This window comes from Gymnogyps californianus, chromosome 8 (genome assembly GCF_018139145.2).
Source record: "Gymnogyps californianus isolate 813 chromosome 8, ASM1813914v2, whole genome shotgun sequence".
NCBI lineage: Eukaryota > Metazoa > Chordata > Aves > Accipitriformes > Cathartidae > Gymnogyps > Gymnogyps californianus.
This window is the reverse complement of record NC_059478.1, coordinates 18,701,597-18,728,118: the sequence shown is the minus strand read 5'-3', so window position 1 is coordinate 18,728,118 and position 26,522 is coordinate 18,701,597. Positions and strand designations below refer to the sequence as shown.

Below are 26,522 nucleotides of genomic sequence, written 5' to 3'. Positions count from 1 at the left end.
AGTACAATTTGCAAATTGTTATTTTTGCAAATTTTAGTGTCTGTGCTGTTTAACTGAAGGGGTTTTTTGTACAGCTGTGAAGAAAAGGATTTTGGTGTTTTATGGAGGAAAAGCAATATTTTGAAAATAGACCCTTTTTCCACGAAACTGATGGCTAGACAAGCAATAAACATTTCTATAGCAGAGTGAGTGTAAGGAGTGTAATTATATTGTAAATAGAATTTTGAATAGATTCTTGCAATGGAGTTGCTAATAATGAAAATAAGGCAGGAAAATTACTTGCGTAGATTGAGCTGTTTGTATGACTAAGAGGAGGCAGACACAGCCCATTTGTCCCAGTTATTTGCAGAAATCTAGGTAGGAATCAAAATTTTCCTTCAGGCTTTCATGGGTTTACCCAGCAGAATCAGCCTCTTCAGACATTTGGAGGAGGGAGCTGTGCTGTCCGCTGGAGAAAGAGGAGGTGAAGTAGGAAAGTCAAATGGATCTATGATTGATGTTTTTAAAACGTTGTGTGTATTTGTGAACTTTTTTATGTTGTTGCCAGGTTTTCACTGGAACTGAAGAGCCATAGAAGGGTCTTGCCATACAGTAATACGGACTTTTGTCTGTCCCTTGCAAAAAGCGGGGTGGACATTGGATGTACCTGGCCACAGTGACGAGACGACCATCGCTGCAGAACAGATACAGCGATAGTGCATCCGGCGGGTGCAGCAGGGGGGCGAGCTCATTCTGAACGTAACCGCGCGGTGACATTCCCGAGCATCCCCCGTCGTGCTTTCCTTGGCCGGGCGAGCCCCACTCCTTCCGCTCGCCCCCGCAGGGGTCGGGTTCATCCCCTCCCGCCGCCCGCGCAGCCGCCCCCGGGGCCGCTCCGGGACCCGCACCCCTTCCCCCGGTCCGGCGCCCGGACCCAGTCGAGGCCTCCGGTGCCCAGAAAACCGCGCGACCCCTGTCAGATGAAATTGCCTCCTTGCACGTGGCACCTGCGTTAATCTTCGGGGGTTGGTCGTCGGCGACGATTGCTTTCTCACTTCTTCCGCCTCCTCCCGCTTTCGAGCGGCTCGATTTGTTTAAATGCCGGCACCGAGGGGGCGGCTGCTGCCTGCGGGTCGGCACGGCCGCTGCCCTGGCACCGGAGGGCTCTCAGCCTGACGGGTCTCCCCGCCGCGGGCACAGCCGCGGTGCCGGGAGCGCTCCGCGCTCCCCGCCCCCGGCGGCGGCCGCCCGGGAGGGGCCGTCAGGTGCCTCCGCAGGTGAGCGCCGCGGGGAGGGGAGGGGGCCGGGCGCTGCGGGGCGCTTTTGTCCGCCGCAGCCCCCTCCCCCGCCCCGCGGCCTGTCAGCGGTTCCGCCGGCCGCGCCCCATTGGCTGGCGCGGCCGGTAACGTGACGGCGGCGGCGGGGCGGGGGCGGGGCCGGATCCGAGAAGTGCCGGTTGGAGCCGGTGCCTCGCGCTGCGCTGCCGGCTCCCTCGCGGACGGAGCGCGCGGGCGGCGCGCCGTCGCGCGGCTGGGCTGGTCACGCCACGCCAGGCCAGGCGGGAGGGGAAGGCGGCGCGGCCAGGTAAGCGCGGGGCGGCCGCCGCTGACAGGTGCCCCGCTTCCCGCGGCGGGGGAGGGACGGGCGGAAGGAGGGGGAGCGAGCGGGGCTTTCCCGAGGGCAGCGCGCGGCTGGCCCTCGCCGCCGCCCGGAGGCCGCCCCCGCTTTCGCCGCCGCCCTGAGGGGCCGGGGTGCCCCCTCCACCTGCGGGAGGGGAGGGGGCTGCCGTCCCGCGGGGCACCCGGCGCTGCCCGCCTGCCGGGCGGCCCGGTGAGCCTGCGCGGCGGCCACCCCCTCCCTCGGCGGCGCCCTGCAGCGGGGCCGCTCACCTGCCCGCCTCCCCGCAGGCCGGCCGGGGCGGGGGGAGGGAGGGACCGGGCGCGGGGAGCCGGAGCGAGTCTCTGCCCGCCCCGGGCCTGGCGGCGTGCCCCGCTCCCGTGCGGGTGGGGCTCGGAAGAAAACCGTTTTCTGATTTGCGTAACCGGTATTTACCCGTGTCCTCAAGTGACCCGGGGCGCTACAGGTCGCCTGGGGCTTCCTTCCCCTCCCCCGGGCTCGGCGCGGCCGGGCGGCAGCTGCCTCCCCTCGGCCGCAGGTGTGGCGGCGGCACCTGCCCTCGAGCAAATGGCAGGCGGGTGCTAAGTCCCAACTTCTCCGAAAGGGAGAGAAGACTGAAACTCAGTGTTGAGGCCTGACAGTACTGTGTGTGAAATAAGAAGCGTCCTCTTCTTTGTTGTTCTCTTCCTTTCCTCCGTCTTGCCAATGCATTTCTCATCCCCAGCGAGACAGCGATCTTGTAGCAAGGCGTTCCTTGCATAGTAGCTTTTACTTGCATCTGACCCGAGTTGTTTTTAGTGACGTAAGGCTTACTTTGTGCTGGTCTGTTCTGTGGTGAAATTGAGGCAGCTTCCTGGCTTCAATTAAGAATTTGTCTGTGGTGAATACTGCAATTAACCACTTCTGTAGGAGTGATTAAAGCGGACTTCCCTAAAGCTTAATTTTATATGAAGATTGTCATTAATTATGCTGATCAGGTAAGCTGTGTTTGAATTGGCACCTAGTGTGGTCATTTAAAACAATACCTTTGAGGTAGCACTAGAATAAGCTACAAGCTATATGGTCACTTTCAGTTTGAAGTATTTAAGCTACATGTTCTGCTGACTCCCAGCTTTCCTCGTCTATTTGCTGAAGTGATAAGGTAAGGCATCAATTATTTCCTGGTGTCTCAGAACTTTTCCTTATGTACCTTCCTAGCAGAGAGGGCAACAGATCACGGCTTATTGATCTATCTTGTTTGAGTTCTCAAACTTTCAAGGGGGGGGGGGAAGCCCACAAGGCTTAAGTATTGAAATCTTATAGTATATCACTCATAGAATTTATTATGTATTGTCTAAGTATATCGTGTGCATTTTCGTTACACAGAGTAACTCAGCTGACTGTGTGGGGAATAGAAAAGTTATCCTAAGTAGTGCTTTTCTTCAGTATCTGTGGTGCTGTGCAGGGCAAGGGATGTGAAATGAGAGCAGAAAGGAGAATGACTGCAGTAGAGAACCAATAGTTAGGATAGGGTACAAGTTTTCTTAAGGATTTTCCCCAGTGTTTAAAACATTCTGTTGTAGCTAGATAACAAAATGTTTATCACAGAGTTTTACATTAGCATATATTTTTACGTTCTACTGAATTTTGCATTAGTGTAATGCAACTGAGTTTCGACTTCAGTAGGATTCATGTAACTTTTAGAAATTTGCAGTATTAACATGCTTGTTCCCTTGCACTCTTGAGAGACGAGAGTTGCTGGTCTGACTTGGTTTTTTCCTTTTTCAGGAAAATAGGATTCTCATTGAGAGAAAAAGAAAATTGCCTTTTGTTTCTTGCAGGATACCAATACAGCTGCTCTTTGAAGTTGATGAAAGCATGTTGAGTAAATTTTAAAGAGGGACCAACAATGCTAAAGAAACATCCATCAGTATTTCAGCATTGTAAAATGAACTTTGTAGAGCAGTATGTCACTGCCAAAGAAGTATTTTTATAAAGGATTTCAGGGGTGGGGGTGGGGGGGTGGAAGGGGAAATCTTGTGTTCCGTTAGCTGCTACTGTGCCTGCTCTGCCTGACGTGCTACAGGTAGTGAAAGAGACTGTGGCACTATTAATACTACTTTGGCTTACAATACCTACTGCTAAAGCCATAAAGCTTTACTCAGCTAGGATTAGAAATGGATATTTTATGTGACTAAGGGGATAAGGTGTGGTTTATACTGGTCTCTATGTTGCCTATTTAAATGTTTCACACTGCTGTCTGTATTCTGTGCGCTAACCTGTGGGCTGTATTTAGCCTTTCTGTAGGCATCCTTGTAACAGCTGTTCAGCTGTTGTCTTGCAAACAGTGTTATTCTGCCAATTGCTCTTGCAGTTACTCTTTTTAAAGATAAGTTAGAAGTGTGTGCTGTGATTATGAAGATATTTGGTTCAGATACCATGGGTAGCCATGTAGAAGGGCGAGGAATGTAAAGTGGAATTAATATTCTAATATTTAAATATGCTGTCATTTTAATGTTTAAGTGGTACAGATTATATGTTGGTTTAGCAACATATCTATTATTGATTTGCTAATAATTAACTAGTAAATAATATGCTTTATTCTTCTTAACTGGTGACAAGCTATGGTATGCCTTGTCTAATACATGTTTGTATCCTGTATGGAGTGAGTTCAGAGCCACACAAACTTGTAACTGTGCTTTGTGGTAGCTGGGAAATGTAGCTGAGAGGCTGTGGCCTGCATTTTATTAACCTGACCACTACCATGTGGGCAGTCAGCCTCATTAATGTCAGAAAGCTTGTTATGAATCATGTGGCTTTAAGTTATTAATAACTAAACTGCTTATTTGTATGAACTGTCTTGTGTATACTTTCCAATTAGAGTTTTACCAGACTTGGTAAGCGGGCTTCAGTTTATTGTAGTTATGCTTGGGTTTGGTGATTCTTTTCCCCAAGAGTTGTTAGTGTGCTATGAACTAGTTCTGGATTTAATTTCTAGCTAGTTGCAATCAAATTGTAATTCAATATTGAACTAAAGTTTCATAATACTTATTAATAGTTTCCCCAATTATTTGATTTAAACTTACTGATATGAAAAGGCTATACTTTCTAGCAGTGTAATACATTGGAAAGAAGGCGGATGATGCAGCTCTCAAGAAAGCTGTTGCAAATGTGGTTTGGGCTATAGTGCTGGCACACCCTCCTCCAACGTACACCCAAGAGGATTCTAGGGACTTTCAACAATCGGAAGGGAATTGTGGAGAAAACTTGTAATGGAGTATCTTCAATTTAATTCTCATTGGTGCCATTCTGTTTCAAAATAGTGTCTTCACACACCCTGAATTAAATTATGTGAGTGCATTTCCATCAAAAGCGCTCAACTTCTCAGTATGTTCTGATACTGTAAACTGGAATGCAATTTCTTATACTGAAATTGAGAATTTAGTTGACTGTGAGAAACTGAAGGGTTTAAAAATGCCAGTAAGGGATCCAGTGATACCAATAAAGAATATGGTAGGAACACAGTCTGGTTTTGTTGCTGCTAATTGTTAGTAGGCGTAAGACATTGTTATAAACACTTTGTTTCTTTGGGAGATACTAGTTTGAGTTGTGGTTTTAGTTTAATATGGAAACAAAGTTTCAGTTTTGTGGCAGAGCAGCTACAAAACTATGGTTATGTAGTTTACTCAGGCTTAATTAAAGTGTCATTGATTTTAAAGCTTTCACTTAAAACCCCTGGAAATGTAACCCCTGATTTCCCAGACATTATTGCCATAGTTTTCTGCAGAAAATATTGGTGTTCTATGAGTAGTTCAGGTTGTCAAATATTTATTCAGATATTTTCTGGTAGCTAAAGTTCATCTGCATGCAAATGTGAAGGTCTGCTGAGCTGGAATTCAAGAACTGCAAATTTAGACTCTAATGCTAAAGTATTTATCCTTTAAACAAATTTTTCCTTCTGAATGAAAGCAAAATCTTGATGTGTGTTTGTTGTGTAATCCAAAATATTTGAAGAAGGGAGGGCATTTGAAAAGTTTTAACTAAAAACTGTCTGTTTCTAGGCTGTGTTTAAATCATTAACAAGATAAATTATCACTTCTAACCCATGCCAATGGAAGTGTGAAAATTATTATTACTTTGCCAGTGCCTTTGCAGTACAGGAAAACTGTTTTCTAAGTAAATGTTTTTTATTAAACATTAACATTGTTTAAATACTAACTTTGCAATGACACTGACTCAAAGTCAGGAAAGCACCAAAACATTGCTTAATTGAAGTGAGACGGGATATGTCAATACTCAAGTGCTTTACTGAACTGGAGTTGTTAAAAGTAGTGTCTGCTTTGCTTCAAACTGTTACTCAGTTTCTTACAAATATGGGGCTGGAGGTTTTTACTTCAAAGTTCTTAATTGATTCAGGTGATGATAAAACCTTGCCTTTTGTTTTTTGAAGTTATTAAGCTTGGCTTCATACCAAAAACTGTTTTTCTTGTAGTACTGCTGTCTCAAAAAACTTGCCAGTTGTTAGGTCTCCTCAGACAGCCTACTCAAAAAGGAAATTTTGTGCAGCAGAAGACTCTGTTGCACAGCATACTTGAGCTTGATGGAAGTATGAAGCGTGAACGTAGGTGCTAAGCTAACTTTGTGTTTGTTCAGGAAACAAAGCGGGATTACTGTAGGTTTACTGTAGCATTCAAGTCTGATCACTTCTACATGGTTCTGAAACTTAGCATTGTTCTAGGAGATGCTTCTGATAAGCATAACACCGCTTTTAGCTCTCATGATCGCATGCGTATGTGCAGCGCTCTGAAACTGTAGAGTTGAGTTTAGGCATTGGTATGTAATTTGTACATATACTATTACACCGTATGTGAAACTTGCCCTTCAGTCCTTTCATTTTATTAAAAGAAAAGATGTAGCTGGTTGCTTTGTCCAATTAGTAAATACATAATGTAGAGTAATATGAAGAGGAAGATACTTAAGAGATTGAGGTGATTGTGCGGACAGCATGCTCCTGCTGGAGGATTAGTAAAACCATTTCCATTTTGGGTGAGTTTGTATTTGACTGCAGAGTTTCATAAGGTTTTTTCTTTTTTACTTTGGGATGGGGAGATTCTTTAAAAAGATAACAAGATGGGTTTCAGGAGAGTTTGCATACAAAAAGAGTGCCTGAGTTTGAGTCAGATGTAAATTGGAAACTTACCTATTCTCATTATTTTATTTTTGATGTTTAGACTGAACATCTAGAATCAAGTATTTCAACTTGTCAGGCTGGCTTTCAAGAGTAACTGTCTTCCCTGTTAAACAAGATGAAAAGCTGCTGCTTCTGAGAAGAGATGCAAGCCACTGCTGAAAATCTGAATCAGCTTTCCAATGTCAGAACTAATAGAGTGAAATCAGATGTGTTTCTGTATTGCTGCCTTGATAATTATATATTCCTAGATGCAGTTAAATTCTTGTCTGTGGAAGTAATAATATTCCCTTCTGGAAAGTTCTTCATGAAACTTATGCAGCATCAGGAAAACTTAAAACCAAAACACTGTTTTTTGACTGTTCTTAAATCTTGTAGCTATATTTGTGTGTGATAATAATTATCTTGCAGAGACAGAATGTATTTGGTATATATTTTTGATTTGTGACCTCACTTGATGTTTCTGTTTGTTCTCAACATCTGTTATCCTGACAGGACACTGTTTGGTCTTGGCAGTCTATAAATATTGAAAAAACAGTTTCCTTTCTAGGCTGAATGTTGGAATTTTAACTTATTGTAGTAGATAACTGTTCATATTTTAGAAACATCAAAATGATTCTAGCTAGAATAAGGAGTATAAATACAAATTCATATTTCTGAGATCAGGCAAAGGTGATAACTGACCACTATTAGGAAAAGTAGCAGCATGTGTGCTTCCAGTTCACGGAACCTAACAGAACCTGTAGTACAATCCAGAATAGCCTCTCTGATTATCTAGTAAGAAGTTAAGTGTTATTACTGTATTATGTTCCTCATTTAAATACTTTATGAAGAATAGGAGAAACATTAACATGATTTTGCAGTTGAAGAATTTGAGGTAGAGAGAAAGAAAATTACTTGCATGAAGTTATTCAGCTGTCAGAGGTAAACATCACTATTAACTGGGTTGGGTATGGTTATTGTATTGGAAAGCAGTGTTTGAGCTAGGAAAATAATGTAGAATGGAGGTTCTGAATATCTAAAACATTGGATTTCAGTACTCTGCTCTCTGCAAAACTAGCAGGACTTCCTATGGTAGAAGAATGTTGGCCCCTTCCATCTTTGTCCAAATGCAGTGCTGTTGAATTCCTTATAGGACCTTTACCTAGAAGTATCAAATCAGAATATGAACATGCTTAATGCATCAGTACGTATGGTATTACATTACCATATAATGAATTATGCTGATAGCCTAGTTATAGCAGCATGATATCCTGTGGACTACAAAATTGACCCCAATGCTTACCTGACTACTTAAGTAGGATTTGTAGTCCACTTTGTTCTGCTGTGACAGCAGCACTCCTAGTGGTACCTGAGAAATTAATTCAGAGCTAGTTCAGGTGTGTGGACATACTCCAAGGCTCCTCCTTCTGAGAATATTTTCTTATTTCAGACTTTTTTTCCAGTGAGGTTACAGGAGTTGTCTTGGCTATTTCAAGGTTTTCTGGCCATTTATGTGTTTATTGAAAAGTACACTGAAAATAGAAGAGCATGTATGAGCAATTCCCTGCCTTTTCCCAAGGAAAGAGGGTCTTTTGTTAAATACTCATAACTGTTTTATGCTGCTGGCTCTCTTGTACTTTTACTGCTCTTGAAGACTGAAGATAATAAACTATACCATAATTAAAGAATCTGCTCATAGAGAAACCTTTTAGTATTTAAGTTGTGAGTATTCTCCAGTGTTATCTTCCTCTGCTTTGCTTTCTGATGTCCTGAGCATAGCAGCACAATGAATAGACATTGTGAGTATCTGTCTCACTTCTGGAAACTAAGGGGATAAAAATTAATTTTCTATTGTAGTACTTATCTTGGTATGCAGAATTAAATAGATACCATTGAGGCTTCCTTTAGAATGCTGGAGGGATACTGCTGATACCATTGTCTTATGGTTATGTATTCATATTACTCAGCATGAGAAAGACCCAAGAATGTGGTTACAAGAATAAAAAGGCATTATAAGTGAGCTTGAAAAATCTTAATTTCATGCAGTTGGAAGGTGTCTGACTCTGTGTTAGCTATGCTAGTACTGGGATGAAGGACTTGATGTGCTCTTGTGTCAGATGGTTTCTGGGAGAGCTATAAAAGGTACAGCACGCCACAGCTATCAGTGCCAGTCTAGACCTTTTGAGATTGCTTTTCATGTGTTATTCCTTGCTTAGGAAAGAATAGGTGAAGAACCAAGGAGACTTTTCATACTTAATGCTCCAAACTTGCTCTAAGATTTCTTTGGAACTTGAAAGCAAGGACTGTTTGTAGTATTGGTGTATTATTTCTGTCTTCAGTGTTGCCGTGCTGATTTTGAAACATAATTGGGGGATGGGGGAACAACAAAGGAGGCCTGTTCTTTTAGGTATCATTTAAGAGTATAATCTGTGCCACTTCCCTGATATCTTCCATGACACCTTTGGGCTGGGATGTTTGAGAGCATGGCATGCTTGCAGTCATCTCTGGAAAGAGTTGTCTCCTTCCACACTGGTTTGAATAAGCATTAGCCGAGCACAGATGGACTATGTACTTCTGTCCCGAGAAGGCAGATGCATTTCCCATGCTGTTCTATCTCCTCCTCTCCACCCCCAGTATATTCTCATTCCTCTTTTTCTTATGCTAGAAAGCGCACTTCCTTTAGTATACTTTCTTAAGAGTCACTATTCCTATGAGCATTGTTAGTCTCGCAATTCTGGTTTTGTTGGCTTTTTCTAAATGGGATGATAACGCTTTTTAGGCATCCAGATTAGGTTTGTACAGGGATGGTGCCCCTGTCTGCTACAAGTATTTTCTTGAGTATTAGTGGAGGACAGCCTTTGCTGCTCTTAGGGCTACATCATTGGTAGCACATTCCTCCTACAAAGGATTAGTCCAGGTAGGGTTTTCCCTCTCTTCTTTTGGTTGCTTCCAACAAATGACTCAAAAGTTAGAGCAAAAAACCTGTTGTTTACACACTTGAACATTTTTTACACATTCCTATTGCTGCAGTCCCTGTAAGTGTTAAATCTTATTTTTATCTAGTCTACCTTTTCTTTGTTCAGCATGGCCTGTGACCTGTCTCCTTTTCTGTGAATTGCTTGTAACTTTTGTGAAATTACCAGCTTTGTCTTAGCTGATATAGTATGGAGTCACTCTGGAAGTTACTTTCTGTAACCTGGATTCAATCTCTTATGCCCGGCTTGTTTAAAAAACCATTTACTTTATCAAAGAAACGCACGTACTTGGTCTGGCAAGCTCTGTTTAATTTTTACTTCTATAACTTGAGTGCCAGATTTTTTGAAAGGAAAAAACTAATGGATTTGTAACTGGACTTGTTTGTTTCTTTAAATATATGTGAAGTTCATGATTGTATATTTGAGTCTGTGATAGCATGAGCCACTCTGGGGTGATGTTGATGATTTAAGTACATTGCTGTGGGTAATGTAGTCCAGTATCTCAGTGCTCTCACAATCCTATTTCACAAATCCATTACATTTCATTAAAAAAGGTAGGTTTGTCTACGAGGAGAGAACTGATACATGCTTTGAATGTGCTTGGCTTCAAATTTATTTGTAAAAAAGTCTCTTGTACTGCTTGGGTGCTGATTCTGCCTGTGTACCTGTGTCCCCTTTTTGAGATGTAACATGAACTGACTTTCTGTTGCATTAAATTGTGTACTTCATTATGGGCTGTCTAATGCCAAGCTTAAAAATACAATTCTTTGGGCTCTTAGAAGTGTACAGATACTTTAGAAGTAGTAGGAATGCATGCCCCTCTCCTACTTTTTATTCAATACTGAAGTTTTTGTTTACTTGAAAGTGTTACAGGGCCAAAAAAAGGGGAAAGGAGGCTGACAAAGATAGTGCTTCACTTTAAATACTAACCCCTTTGTGTTGAAAATGAATGAGATGTGATCAGACTGTATGGTGCCACATAACGGATATATGGGACTTGTTATTTGTTTCAGTTTTTTGGGTCCCTGTTTTTACTTCATGAGAATTTCAGAAGTGACTTTCTGGAAGACAATCTATATGGTTTGTGTTTTGCACCAAGAGGTGCTGGTCCATGATGATCTCAGTAAGAAAGGTACTCAGACTCTGTACAGTATCATTTAAAATGCTTTTTATTGGATTTGACACTATAAAGAAAGAGAATAGTATAGATAATCTTACATCCCTTTAGAAGCTGGGAACATGAGTTGTGCAGCATCAAATGAGCCTTCAATCCTTGTGCAGCACGCTGTGCGGACCCTGCCTGTAGAAAGGGTTTCCTCATTTTGATCATTCAAGCTATTATAGAATTTTCTTACAAGAAAACGACTCTGTGCATCATTTCTGTTGTCAACTAGGAAAGATGTTCACAGAACTTCTTGCTGCACTTATCGATAAAGACAAGGACATGCAGGTGGTTTAATTGCTGCTACCAAGTGGGAGCTGCCTGCAGACTCCTCTGTTATGAGCTGGCTAAATTTATCCTGTGGCCAAGAGATCTGCACAGCACAGGCCTGAGCCTGTTAACTAGCCAGAGTGGATCACTAAGACCTCAATGTGCCATGGTCTTCCAATCAGAACTACTACAGTTTGTTATAATCTTTTCTTTTTTAAAAGCCTTATGGAACTCTTTCCAGTTATTTTTTATCTGTTAATGGGTTTTGCTACGTTTCTTTAGGAATTGCCAAGCAGACTTGTGATAGCAGAGCTATTTTTTTAGTGGGTAATACCAATGTGGAGTTTTGGCAGTCTTTTTCTATTTATAATTTCCTTTTTAAAGTGGAATATGTGAAATGCACAACTGTTTGAAGAAATGTAAATTAATGGAGCAAATAAAAAATCTGCTTTCTAAAAACAGTGCTAGAGTTTCCAGTGAGAATACAAATTAAATAAGTTAAATTATTAGTTAAATATTTGAGTGAAACAAAATATGTCTCTAAGTGAATTTACTCTTTGGATTCTCTGTATAACCAATACAAAGCACTCTTCTAAACAGGTGCTTGTTTCGATATTTATTGTAATCAGTATTTTAGATGCTAATACATCTCTTAATTTTAAGTTAATATGTTTATATTTGTAGTTAAAAAGAATTAAAGGGGTGAGAACACAAGCTGAAAATAAATCCATGGTCTGGTAAAGCTACTACAACTTCATTGCAGATTTATCTTAATGTGTCCTCAAGGAAAGAGGAGACCACAGCACTATAATACTTGTCTATGTAGTTAAAGTCCTTCTTCTGTCATACTTCTGTCATCACCTGATATAACCTTAATTTATATTTAAAAAAAAAAAAGCATCTCTGAGTTTGACAATAGTGCTGGGACACTAAAGCTGTACAAACTATTGCTTACTAGAAATGTTCAGATTTGATTCAGTCCGGATCCTGCTTGGTTTGGTAGGGATCTTAGAAAGCACCATGACTATGAATGAAGTGATATTTGCCCAGAATGTAGACAGCTTGCTTTCAAAGAGATCAATTGTGTTGATGCAATTATGTGCAAAACAAAGCTGGTCTACCTTTTGTTTTACTTTAGGTTTTTTCCATTAGCTTGCTTGCCTGTTTAACTCAAACATACTTGTTCAGAAACCTAGGTTTGTACCTACTTGTCAGTTTTTCTTCATTTTGTTTTGCAGTGTTTTTTTGTGTAAACTGCTTGTCTCACCTGTCTGTCTGGTCTTAAACTTGGTTTAAACTGAATATTTTTCTTGCTAGTACAGGCCTTTCTAGGAGCATAGGTTGTGACCTATTTTAGCTAGAACACAATCCTTAGCACCTTGAACTTACCTTGAGGAGAGGGCTGGAGAAAGTGCTTTTACCAGTCAAAGTATGTATGTCTGAATATGAATTCATATTTAAAATTGCTCTACAGGCTAGACTAGTATGAAATAAAAAGCACATTTAACATACCTTTTAAATACATATCTTGTATTACAAATTCATTAGAGTTTAACCCTCAAAATAGTTGACTTGGTTTCTCCCTCCCATCCACTATTGAGAATTAGGCTCAAGTAACTTCAGGGCAGCAAGGGCAGACCTCGCTGATGTGATTCATTATCATGTGGCCTACAGGTATGTAATTTTAACTGCCTGTGCAACCAGAATGTTTGAAGATGATCCATCTCCCTAGTGAGTCTTTGACCAGTGACATATTTTACTACCAAAGTTTAATTCTTTACTGGCCTTCCTTGAATAAGGAAAAGGTGTAATACTTGCATATTGATGGCATTTAATGAGAAGTTAACTTAATATGGGTCAAGGAAGGCAATGGTCTTTTCCGGAGTGCTGCAGGCATAGGTTGGAAATGCATAATGTAGCATATCTAATCCTGCACAGTCAGATTTCAAGCATAAGTCTTGTGCTTGTAAAGCAAATCAAATTGGAGTAAACTTATTTTCAATTTAGATTAGACTGCAAGATAAAGTATTTCTCTTGCATTAGCTGTACCAGAGAAAGGAAGTAATAGAATAAAGATGGATATTCTGAGTTTGGGTGAAGCTGCCTTAAGATTTTTTTTTGCACCTACTCTAAGGCCTTTTGTGTTGAACCTAGGAATGTTCAAGCTTTTGGGTAGCTGAGGAAACTATTTAAAATACACTTGCTATGTTGTACTCTTTTTCTTAGCTTGCTGAAGGTATAGTAGTGGTAGAGCTGGGTAGTAGTTGCTTAATTTTGCAAGACTTTTTATTAGCTTATGCACTGTGCAGTTAACTCTGAAGCAGTAGCAGAGTAACCCATGTAAAGTAAAAATGTAAGTGTAGCCTAACTTACTAAACTTTAAACTAAAAATATGTTTACAATTTTTTTCCCAGAAATTATTGGGCTACATAGTCTTATGTAAGCAGCCTTCTCCAGAGAGCAAGGACTGCTTCTTAAACAGTATGAGACTTTGCTATTACTGTTCCACATCTTATGTTCAGCAGTACTGTCTTGAGAGCAGGAGTCTTTAAGAAAGACAAGGCCTCTAGTTAATCCAGACACAGATGGTTGAGATTGTCTGTAGTTGTAATTACAGTCTTTGATTGTTTGAAAGGTTGATATGGAAAACTTGTAACAATGTTAGGGTAGTCTTGAACATCCTGTGCTTGAGGAATATGCTGGTTTTTGTAGAGTGTGGGAATGTCTTTGGGTTTATTTTAAATACAAAAACATAATCACTTATACATGTTTAATTGTCACCTGTGACCTTCTTCAGAAGGAACTGGAAAGAAGCTTTCTCTAATCTTGTTTGCATGTTCTGCATTCAGTGGAATACAGATCCAAAAATACAATCCCCATCGAAAAGATCCTACAACTGAATCTGCATGTGCACACAAGTGGTCAAAGTACAGATTCTGAAAGACAATATATCAAATGTAGTGCTTGAATTGAGTAGTCTATTACTTGTCAATAGGAGGCTTAAAAAAGGGAGAGGAAGTCATCTGAACGCATCTGCTAAGAGTACGTATGATAGTATCATTCTTTATGAAGTCAGATCTGCCCCAGAACTCTTGCAGTACCTGGCATTTTGTTGTTTAGAGAACACTTGAAAAAGGAAATGGTAGTATGCCAATAGAAGGGGAAGTTTTCGCCAGGAAAGGTGTGTTTTAGGTGATGAGTGTGGGGGGGGTAAAGTTTGTTACTTTTTTCCTTTGGGAATATTCATGAGGGTTTATATCCAAGTGGAGGTTCAGGCTGTGCATGTGAGACCATAAGCAGGTACTAGGAGTCCCATAGGAGAGTCTTAAAACTGCCTATTAAGCAAAAATGATTGCATGCTTAATTTATTATTGAACTTAATTTTGCATCCAAAACTTTGGAAGAAAAAGTGATACATTTAAACTAGCTAGAAGCTAAGTTGGTACTGTAGTTCAGGAATCACTTTTGATAGAAAATTGATAAAACGGACACATTTACTTAGTATGCCAGCATCTCCTTATCTCATTTGAGAAGCACACCATGCTGTTGGAATAACAGCATGAGTCTAAAGAGATTAGCCCAAAACTTGATGGCTCTGTTTCTCTGACGGGGAGGGGAAAAAAGCAAGATAGAGGGGCCACTGGAATACCTGTCAAGATATGCTGTAGTTGTATAAATCTGTTTTGATTAACTTAGTGTGTCAGAAACACCAGTTGAATACTTAATCAACAAAAACAGTGTAGCCTTAAAAATAAATCAAAGCCTCCTGTCAGGTGTTGGCTTTTTGTAGCCTATTATCCTTTGGGGAGGACAAGCAAGGCACTTATCTTGCTGCAGAGCCATCCCTAACTAAATGTGCCTAAAATTATGTAAGTAGTGACCAAATGACAGAGTAATGCAATGTTAAGTAACCTTTCGGCAGCAGGGGAGGGTGAGGAGGGGTGTGTGATGCTTATAGATAATATTTTTCAAAATGATAGCCTTTTATTCATATTCTGGATATGTTTCTGTTGATCAGATTTGTAAGTCTTGAAGTAAGTAAAAATTGCCTAGATACTAGTGATCTTTCTTACTTTATTTTTTCTGGCCTGTGTCCCAGTACTGGTCTGGAGTAACTCTCCGGGAGTCATCACTTAGCCTGGGGCTAAACTTCTGTCTCTCATCTTCTAAGAAAGATTGCCAATTGAATTAGGCCACTTTGAAAAGCTTTTATGGCTTTGATATGGGTTGAAAGCTGCTGGAGATGAGACTTATCAAACCCATTACAGTTCAGCATTATTCCATTTGATTAGTCACTCTTGGCATACAGATAGGATTTGAAAGAAAACTGTCTTTAGCAAAATTATCATTAATAATTCACATGTTTATATTACTTGTATATACTGTGTACTTCTCTGATAGGAAGCTTTATTTCATATACACAGAATTGTAATGAATACACATGCTTCATTGGAAGGTTTCAAAAAGTAGTCATTAACAAGACCAGAGTTCAAGTATTTAAATGCTTAATATTGTGACACTCACTTTCTGCTAGGAAGTGTTCTAAAACTGCAGCAAGAATGTAGCCTTTTTTCTGGGATATGTGATAGGGACTAACAACTTTCCAGTTCAAGGCAGGGAGGTGACAAAGAAAGCGTTTTATAGAAACAGACCTTACAAAATTACATGGGTCAGTCTCACTTTGAGTTCTCAATCTGTATAAAAACAAACCACTTTTTGTCTGAGCATTATGGCATTGCTTGAAGAAGGTGTATTGGGTTATGCATATTCTCAAGTATACCAGTATGCTTTTAACAGAATTGGCTTAAGTTCCATTTTCTGTTTTTCTTTCTGTAACTTTTAGAGAAAATACTTTATCAAGCAGTGTTAACTGTCTTTTGTACTCTGAATTCTGTCCCTTATATTCAACAAGAGCCTTGCTTATTCCCCAAAATAGGTCTGTTACCAGGTGAGTGGTGTTCTTTGTATAAAAGTGCAAAGTACATATGTGCATTATTAAATTGTGTTACTTGTAACTTTCTCTAAGCACCTAGTTATATAAAACATCATCTTAAAATGTTAGTATCTGCCGAAGGCCCTGATGAGGCTTACATGTCTCAGGAAAAGAATTGCTCCCATCCTCATGCTAATTAGACCTTTCGCACTATTTTAAACTCTTAGCCAGTTCAGTGATAACTTTTGACTTTTCAAATGTTTTTCTTTGTTAAAAATATAGTATTTATACCTTTTGCTCTTACTTTGTTGAATCATTCAGCATATTTATCTCTTGTAGATCTAGTTAGATCTTTTGCTCATTAAATGTTTTGGATCTTTAACACACTGCTGTGGAAGGAGTAATGAGCTGTTTTTCTAATACAGTTATTGGAGTCCAAATATTTCATGATCTGATGACAATTTATTTTCTCTCCAGGAGTGTATTGCAACCATCCTGTCCTCCTTCAGCTGCTTTCCCTTGAGTGGGCCTGGTAAGTTTCTACATTCTATTAAAAGTAGCCTTGCCAATGCAAGAAAGGTTAACTTATTTTCAGCCATTCTTCTCCCTTCAAATGCGAATGTGGAGTAAGAATAAGGTTCTGCCTCAGTTCAGCTGTTGTTTGTCTTTTTATAACAGCTTGTCAGCTCTGTTTGGAATTGAAATGTCCAGTACCGATATATTACGAATATGAGCTGGCAGAGTGCCTGGGTGACCAAGAAGGCCAGTAGCATCCTGGCTTGTATCAGAAATAGCGTGGCCAGCAGGATTAGGGAAGTGATCATCCCCCTGTACTCAGCACTGGTGAGGCTGCACCTCGAATACTCTGTTCAGTTTTGGGCCCCTCACTACAAGTAAGACACTGAGGTGCTGGAGCACGTCCAAAGAAGAGGAACGAAGCTGGTGAAGGGTCCAGAGCCCAAGTCTTATGTGGAATGGCTGAGGGAACTGGGATTGTTTAGCCTGCAGAAAAGGAGACTCAGCCGAGACCTTATCGCTCTCTACAACTACCTGAAAGGAGATTGTAGTGAGGTGGATGTTGGTCTCTTCTCCCAAGTAACAAGCGATAGGACAAGAGGAAAAGGCCTCAAGTTGCACCAGGAGAGGTTTAGATTGGATTTTAAGAAAAATTTCTTCACCGAAAGGGTTGTCAAGCTTTGGAACAGGCTGCCCAGGGAAGTGGTGGAGTCACCATCCCTGGAGGTATTTAAAAGATGTGTAGATGTGGTGCTTAGGGACATGGTTTAATGGTGGACTCGGCAGTGCTAGGTTAATAGTTGGACTCTGTGATCTTAAAGGTCCTTTCGAACCTAAACAATTCTATGATTAAGAAAAATACAGAACATCCTCATTGCTTCGTATCTGTACTGGTTTAACAAACTTTATAGTAATTAAATACTTTATGGTAGTAAATACTTTATGGTAGTGTCTGTGGTATTGCCGTTGACACTGGATAGCTTATTGATTTGTTTCAGGATGCAAAATATGAGCCTCTGTTTTTGAGAAACTTGCCTTTCTGCCAAACCTTGGTATATCAAAATTATAACTGAATTCTACTTCTTGAAGTCTTGCATGTTGTGTATTTTATTTTCACATAGTTATTTGGCAAAAAAAAAGAATTACTTCCCAGTTGAAATAGGGCTAGCTGTAGGCGGTTTCCTGTTTTTTGTGTTGATAATGACTGTGCAAAACTTTGACTTCACATTCTACATGATCATGCCTGAGTATGTTCTGTTCCATTTCATGTAGCTGTAGCAATGCAGAGCTTAATGGATCCTGATGTTTGCAATAAGGCAGCAGTTCTAACGAAAGCTGAAATGTTTGCTCTTTATTTAGATGAAGCCATTAAAAATAAAGTATATTAAATATTTTCTCCATCCAGAATGAAGACAAATGTAAAGATGGCATGTCCAAGGAATTTTAAAAGGTGTAGACCTCCTGACTGAGCAGTGCTGTGTATTTTATTCTCTTTAATTAGTAAAGTAAGTATGAATCAAACCTGTGCTGCTGGGGGTTAAGTGTGCCATTTTTATATATATGACAATATTGGACAATACCAAGTTGTGTTAGCTTCATTTTCATTCTGTCAGTACGCTTAATTCTCTTGATGGGAGAAGGTGGGAATTATATATAAGAATATGTAGTACAAAACTGCTCTTTTGAGAATTTTTGGGTATTCTTTAATTGGATAGAATGATTTAATCTAGTAGAGAATTCTAAATTACAAGAGCCATCATGTTAATATATCACTCTGATTTTGGAATTCCTCATAAATGAGAAATCACTTTTGCTATGTAAGTTTAGGACAGTGGTGAAGGACTGCTAGTAATATATCAGATGCTTCCTAACTTATACCTGCTTGTTGCTTCTACAGTACCCAAATGTTTGGTCAAAATATACTTTCTCCTAATCTTTGCTAGTTTCACTCTTCATTTAAATTTTTGCATTCCAAGTAACTTTCCTTAAAATAAATAAATAATATGATGACTAGGGTTAGGTGCCAGGAGTTCTTGGATCCTTTTGCTATGCTCCGGATGCTAGGCCAAATGTTACACATATTTAAAACTGTGAAAACAGTAATAAGCTTCAAGTGTTTAATAGTGATGTAAATTGTTTTTAACAATTCTCTAAGGATGTCTTTTCTTTTTTCCTCTACCAGCTGCTGTTCTCCCACAGGTGAAAGTCATGATCACGCTAACAGAACTCAAATACTTAGCAGATGCCCAGTCATCCTACCACATACTAAAACCATGGTGGGATGTCTTCTGGTATTACCTCACCATGATAATGCTGCTAGTTGCTGTGCTCGCTGGGGCTCTCCAGCTTACTCAAACCAGAGTATTGTGTTGTCTTCCTTGCAAGCTAGAATTTGACAATCATTGTGCTGTGCCTTGGGATTTAGTTAAAGCCAATCTTAACATGTCAGCTAGCTCTACCGCACAGATAATCATCCCGCTTAAAATCCAGAATGATCTCCATCGGCAGCAGTATTCCTATATTGATGCAGTATGTTATGAGAGACAGCTTCACTGGTTTGCCAAATTTTTTCCGTACCTAGTGCTTCTGCATACCTTTATTTTTGCAGCTTGCAGTAATTTCTGGCTTTACTATCCTAGTACAAGTTCCAGGCTTGAGCACTTCGTAGCCATTCTTCAGAAGTGTTTTGATTCTCCATGGACAACGCGTGCCCTCTCAGAAACCGTTGCCGAGCAGTCTGTGAGGAAGTTGCCAATAGCCAAATCAAAAGCAGTGATTTCATCACCTGGGAGTTCAGTAGATATAGGAGCCAGCAGACAGTCCCTGCCATATTCACAACCTGGCTTGGAAACAACTGGAAGAGAAAATTCCTCAAGTGTTCTTGACAAAAAAGAAGGGGAACAAGCTAAAGCTATATTTGAAAAAGTGAAGAAATTCAGAGTGCACGTTGAAGAGAAGGATGTCATATATACAGTGTATATGAAACAGATTATAGTGAAAGTCATTGTATTTGTAATAATAATAATTTATGTCCCCTACTATTTATCATTTATTACACTTGAAATTGATTGTGTAGTTAATGTTCAAGCCTTTACAGGCTACAAAAGGTACCAGTGTGTTTATTCGCTAGCAGAAATTTTTAAAGTTTTGGCTTCATTTTATGTTGTTTTAGTGATCTTCTATGGCTTAACTTGTACTTATAGTTTGTGGTGGATGTTAAGAAGTTCACTTAAGCAATATTCTTTTGAGAAGTTGAGAGAGAAAAGTAATTACAGTGATATACCTGATGTAAAGAATGACTTTGCATTTATTCTCCACTTGGCAGATCAGTATGATCCTCTTTATTCCCAACGATTCTCAATATTCCTGTCTGATTTGAGTGAAAACAAACTGAAACAGATAAACCTTAACAATGAATGGTCAGTGGAAAAACTGAAAAATAAACTAGTAAGAAATTCCCAAGACAAGATTGAACTTCACCTTTTCATGTTAAATGGTCTTCCAGACAGTGTCTTTGAACTGACAGAAATAGAAGTCCTAAGCCTGGAACTTATTCCTGAAGCCAAACTTCCTTCAGCTGTTACCCAGCTAGTCAATCTCAAAGAACTCAATGTTTATCATTCATCACTAACTATGGATTATCCAGCAGTCAGCTTTTTAGAAGAAAATCTGAAGACGTTGCGCCTGAAATCTAGTGAGATGGGAAGAATTCCATTTTGGGTCTTTCATCTAAAAAACCTACAAGAATTGTGCTTAACAGGCTATTTCATGCTAGATCATCACAACTCCATATACAACGAAAGCTTTCAGGGGCTAAAAAATCTGAGATCAATTCACTTAAAAAACAACCTTTCCCGTATACCTCAAGTGGTTACAGATCTTCTGCCTTCTTTACAACACTTGTCTATCAACAATGAGGGAAATAAACTGATAGTGCTAAATAACCTGAAGAAGCTGGTAAACCTGAGAACCTTGGAATTAATCTGCTGTGATTTAGAGCGCATTCCCCATTCCATTTTTACCCTAAACAATTTGCATGAAATTGACTTAAAAGAAAATAATCTCAGAACAGTGGAAGAAATAATTAGTTTTCAACATCTTAAGAACCTTGCTTGCTTAAAATTGTGGCACAACAGTATTTCATATGTCCCAGTGCAGATTGGTGCATTGTCAAACCTGGAACAATTGTATCTAAATTATAATAATATTAAAAATGTTCCATTGCAGCTATTTCTTTGTAAAAAATTACACTATTTGGATCTTAGCTATAATAAGCTAACCTCCATCCCTGAAGAAATCAGTTATCTGACCAATCTGCAGTACTTGGCTTTGACAAAAAACCATGTAAGTAGAACTTTGAATTACTACTTTAAAAAAAAAAATCAAATATTGACTTAACCTACCATTTATTCTGGAACAGCCTCTCATTCAAAATGCTCTTGTGGTGTTCATGATTAAAGTAAACCCAGTAAAGCTGAAAAAAGGGGTGGTTCTTGTTTAATTACTAAAACTTTGGTGTCATCAAAGGTTGCATAATACTGGGTAAGTACTGTCCTGGTCTGTAGCAGCTTAAGGGCTCTGATCCGGAGATAGTATAGGTTAGGATGGCTGCAGAAATGTATCTTCCCTTTCCCTGCAGCTGTCTATCCTATGTAGTATTTTAATGGAAGTGAACAGTGTTAAATTTTTACCTTAATGTCAAACTGACAGCTGTAGTGAATCAACAGCTAGTTGAGCAGCTCAGCTGTCTGATTGGGAAGAGGGAAATAATTATAGCTGGTAACCTCATCAGCAGTGCTAAACTGTCTGGCTCGTTAGTGTGGAGTCCAGGCTTGTGACTTAAGACTTCTTTTGAGATTTATAATAGTTTTCACTGGTGAGGTTGGTTTTGGATGTTATATGTCAGTAGTGTGGACCAGGACTAAGTTACTACTGTACTGCACAGATAACTGCTTGTACAGGTTTCACAACACAGGAGCTGCTAATGTCTCTCCACAAGCTGTGTTTGTTCTTCATTAAGTGATTCTCAGGAGATAGTAGCCTATTTATCTCCCCTGCCACCTGCACGTGCACAGGTTTGCGCACACTTCTGCGCATGCACACGTGTATATGCTCCCCCCGCCATGCTTATGTCTTGACTTCTGCCAGTAGCTAAGCATATTCATAACAAAACAGGTATATAAAACCATTGTAGTGTTCTCAAGCACTTTATCACATAATGATAGAAGCATTACAATCTTCCCTTTCCTTATCCTTCCATAAACTAAGAGGTGGCTTTACCCTAAAATAAAACGGGGAAATGTCAAAACATGCAGCTGCATGTAGGCTAACAACTTCTAATGTATGTTATTTTTGTTCTTTTCTTTCCTTTTTCTAGATTGAAATGCTGCCTGATGGATTATTTCAGTGCAAAAAGCTGCAATTTCTTCTTCTGGGAAATAACAGTCTGATGAATTTGTCCCCTTGTGTGGGTCAGCTGCTGAATCTTGTTCAATTAGAGATCATTGGAAATTATCTTGAATCACTTCCTGCTGAACTGGAAGAATGTCAGTTCTTAAAGCGGAATAGTCTAATTGTAGAAGAAAGGTTGTTAAAAACACTTCCACCTCGTGTAAGAGAGCGTTTGCAGACATGCTCAGATAAGTGCTAAGTTTGAAATGAAACTCTGCATCATTGTATTCTATGAGTCTTTTGCTTAATATCTCTCTAAAGATCTGTATAGGTGGAGAGAAGTGAAGGAGAGAGAACGGTTTACAAATCAGTCTTAAATGCATTGAACTGAGTTGATTGTACTGGAAAAGAAAAATTTATTTAGATTCAAACAAAAAATGCAGCCTTTAACAGGCAATCATATGTTTGAAAAATCTGAAATATGAATTGTTGGTTGGGTTCTACTGATTGAAATAATTCAGTTAAATGTTTATGATAGTATTGAAATAGAAGAGTTGATTGCCTGGCTATAGTGAGAGTGTACATACTTTTTTCCTATGGGAATTTTTTCTGTTGATAGTGATGATTTTAAACAGTTTCATCTCCTGCTATATGAGATCTAAGAACTGTCTGGAATTAGTTTCTAAATATGAACTCTTCACTAACTTAGAATATGTTAAGAGTTTAAACTACTTGAGCAGTTCAATTGCATGGGGTATACTGAAAGTAATTTTTCAACATACCTTAATTTTTAAAGCTTTTAACAAGTACTGAGCATTAATTCTATAATTGTGGAAGATGCTATTTGAATCTTGCTATTCAAACCAGTTGGACAATAATACCTGAAACCAGTTTCAGTATTTTGTCTTAAAAATAGTAAATACAAAATTGCTTGTTGCCTGGAAATTGGGAGGAATCAGAAGAATCTGGAGTAACTGTTGTGCACATGTACTAGATAACAAATCTTACAGTAATGATCTTCATAGATAATGATGGCAAATGGAACATGATATAGTTGCAAAGTTGCCTTCTGTATGTTGTGAGCATCCCAGGTGTTAGTGTAGTATATGTTGCTGTTTAACATTTTTATAACTTCTCATTACTGATTGCCTTGGTGCTGCTTCTCCACACTCAGTTACTGTATTTTTGTGGCTGGGGAAGAGGATGAAGGAGGTTTGTATTAGATAGGGACAGAAAGACACCATTAAAACAAACCAAATAATCACACAGCTTATAAGCACTTGGGAGGGAAAAACAGGAAGCATTATAAGCTTTGCCTCTTCTAGGGTTGTAATAATTTCATAAATTATAGTGGTGGAATGCGCTTTTATGCCATCCTTAATACTTGCAAAACTGGATGGAAATAAAATGGTTCCTGACTTCATTCTTCTGCTGTGCGCTGTTTTATTGTATTTGAAGTCTTAACTCTCATGATGTTTATCATGTTCAATAACAACATAAGTTATGCCCCTGGGGAAAAAAGAGCCTGCTTTCCAAAAACATATTTGAAAACTCTTTGTATTAAAGTTTTCAAAACCAATCTCAATTATGGGTTAAATAGATGAGGTAAACTGTGCTCTTAATGACTTTGTGTTCAAGTGTGCTAACTATGCATTGCAGTTTGTAACAACAAACCATCGCAGATGAACCAGTTTTAGTACTAGACTACTTTTAGTCATCTCTTGCTCCCATTCCAGTGCCGCTTTTGTGGAGAGTAAGGTTTATTTTGAATGAAAATGCCAAAACCGAGTCTGATCAACATGGAAGTAGGAGATGTCTCTGCAGTAGCACTGCAAGAGGTGCATGTTTATTCACTGTACTGATGGCATTCCAAAGACCTTTGTAGTTAGAGCACTTTTCTTCTCAGGGAACCAAAATGTGGTAAACTATTACATTTTATGTAGTTCTAGAAATGTTCAGTGTAAACTGATTAGTTGTGTTTATGTGCAGACCAGTGCTGCTGGAACAGTCTTTCATAATGTCCATATATAGCTCTTCCAAACTCTACTTTCAACTAATTTTGAGTTGTATAATAGTTCCATAGGAATTGACATGGTTCATAAACAGAGCTAGTTGTGGTAGATGTGGTTAAACCAGAGTACATTGATTTGCACCCCTGTGGCAAGAGTTTTGTTAATAATTGCAATAGGTCTGTCAGGACTTTATAACTTAACATTGAAGAACACTTCATGCCAGAACTTGACATGCAAGACTTGCAGTCTAGTAATTTTTTAAAAGATTAAGCGAGCATTTTCTTTAAAGCTTTTTTCTAAATTGGAAAGCTGTATTGAAAAAGTTAAATAAGCAAGTAACTGGCTTGGCCGGTAACTTCAACTTTTTAGCAGTGCATCTGTCCTTTTCCATAATCAACAAAACTGGTGGAGGCGAACAATGATCTTAAATGTGCATTTTATGCTATTCTGTCAGAGTGATATAACAGAAATAACTTGAAGAAAGGTACTTCACTTCTTAAATGTGTAACCTCAACGGATTTGAGGAAACACTAAGAAATGCATAAGAATGTAAATGCTGTTTTATAGGTTAAATGGGTTACATTTTTTTGCAGACTTTAATATTTTTCACTCTGCATCCCCTCAAGAGGGTTGGATTTTTTCCACTGCATGTTTGAGTGTTTATAAAACACCCAGACGAAAGCCAGAAGGTTTAAAGGCTAGAATCTCTAGCCTTGCTTTCAAACCACAGTGTGCCTTTATTCATCTTGTACTGTGAAACCCAATCCTAGTGCTTAGAATTGAGGGTGGAGACAAATATAACTCTGAATTTCTTGAATTCACTTCAGCCATGACTTCAATATTCAATATTTCTTCAAAATGAGGGGATTTTCAGGGAATCAATATATGAATCCACTGTCAAACTTTGTACGATAAGTATTGTTGGCATCTAGTCTTTGTATTAAACAATCACTTCCAATCAAAAAAAGGCTTTGCAACTTGTTTCAGTGTTGTATTGTGTTTAAGAACTTTGTATTGTGACCTTCCATATCGTGAACACTTTTTTGAAAAATTAAATTTTTTTTGCATTACAATTCTATGAACTGTTCTTTATTTTCCATATGAGATGTTGCATTTAATGCAAAGCCCAGAAGTCTGCTTCCAGCTATCTGTACCTATGTGCTAGCAGGTATATCTTCCACAGGAAAGTGTGAAGATAATGAACAGCAGTGGGAAATGAACACTATGCTCCATATCAAAGCAGTTCTTATGTTCTGGGCTAGGAGAGAAGCTCCTGTGTTGATTAGAACTAAGCTTCCATCTTAATGGCTGTTACAGAACCTTTTCCAAGTCTCCTACTTTAATTTTTGTGAGCTGGGTAAATATCGAACGCAGCCTGGAATTGTACTGGTGCTTGTAGTAAATCATGAATGTGTTTCAAGTATTGCACATTGTGTTAGCTCAAAGATCTCATTTCTCTTGAAATGAGAGATGATACCTGATGGCTTTTTGTGGGAACCTGCGTTTGGCTCCATGTTTTGAAGATAAGGGAAAAAAACAAACATGCAAGTAATGTTATGTATTCAAGTGCTAGCTGCTTATCTTTCAAAATAAGAACCTTCCTAGCAAGTTTTACAGAACTGCGGCCCTTTCTTCTTGGAGAGGAAATGAAATAACTAATAAAAAATGACTTGCGGTTTACCTGTTTCAAGGTGGTAGTGTTAGTAAAATAAGGCAGATGATTCTTCTTAAAGCTGTTGTTCCATGCTCCTACAGATCCATGTATTTTGTTTTCATGGCAGCTTGTTGTAGTTCTAATTTTTTTTTAACCCGTAGATTTACATCATGCTAACAAACTTCCTTGGTATATAGACTTTTCATCTTCAAGAATGTGACCTGAAGTTCATTCTGTAATCACTTCTAATAAGTGAATCTTTCCCTCTTTCCTTTCCACCCCAATAAATGCCAGGGTTATAGAGAACAATATAGGAGCAACTGAAGAATTTTGCTAGCAAATACATGGCTGCAAATCCTGAAAGCAGGAGGCAGTGCGTGTCATCCTATGGATTGTTTATATCAAGGATTTTGCAGAACTTTGGGTATTTCTGGAGATCAGGAATTGATCAAGCTCTGACACTTTATTTGGCCTTGTTGGGTGGGTGAGTCCCTCAAATGTGCAAGCATGGTAATGTATTTCCCAGAGAGAATGCAGAGACTGTGCAGTTTACTTGCTGTCATGATGGAGTTGACAGCTAATATAGGCTGTGGCAGCAGAGGAGGAATTGTAGTTAATTGATAGGAAGAAGCAAGCAGTGATACCACAGTCCTATATGCCTGCAGGATGCAGCAATGTCTCAGGAATTCCTGTGTCTGGAGAAGTCACCATCCTGGCGTTACATGAAGAGTTTATCCCAGTCCTCCATTGCTAGGACACGTAGGTGACAGGGGGGGCAGTAGCAACCCACTCCGGCGCTGGACTGGCATCTGAAAGGGTTAGGCGTTTAGTAAATGAACCCTTACATCTTTGTCTTGTTGCTTC

At 39.4% G+C, this 26,522-nt stretch overlaps 1 protein-coding gene across 1 annotated transcript; it reads left to right on the top strand.

Moving 5' to 3' along the window:
* Window positions 1-1,503: 1,503 nt before the first annotated feature.
* Window positions 1,504-25,076, top strand: LRRC8B (leucine rich repeat containing 8 VRAC subunit B). The gene is made up of 5 exons (XM_050901177.1): window positions 1,504-1,563; window positions 16,563-16,617; window positions 18,007-18,106; window positions 18,784-20,945; window positions 21,979-25,076. The coding sequence occupies exons 4-5, from the start codon at window positions 18,810-18,812 to the stop codon at window positions 22,249-22,251; spliced, it is 2,409 nt and encodes an 802-aa protein (XP_050757134.1). The 5' UTR covers window positions 1,504-1,563; window positions 16,563-16,617; window positions 18,007-18,106; window positions 18,784-18,809; the 3' UTR covers window positions 22,252-25,076.
* Window positions 25,077-26,522: the final 1,446 nt, after the last annotated feature.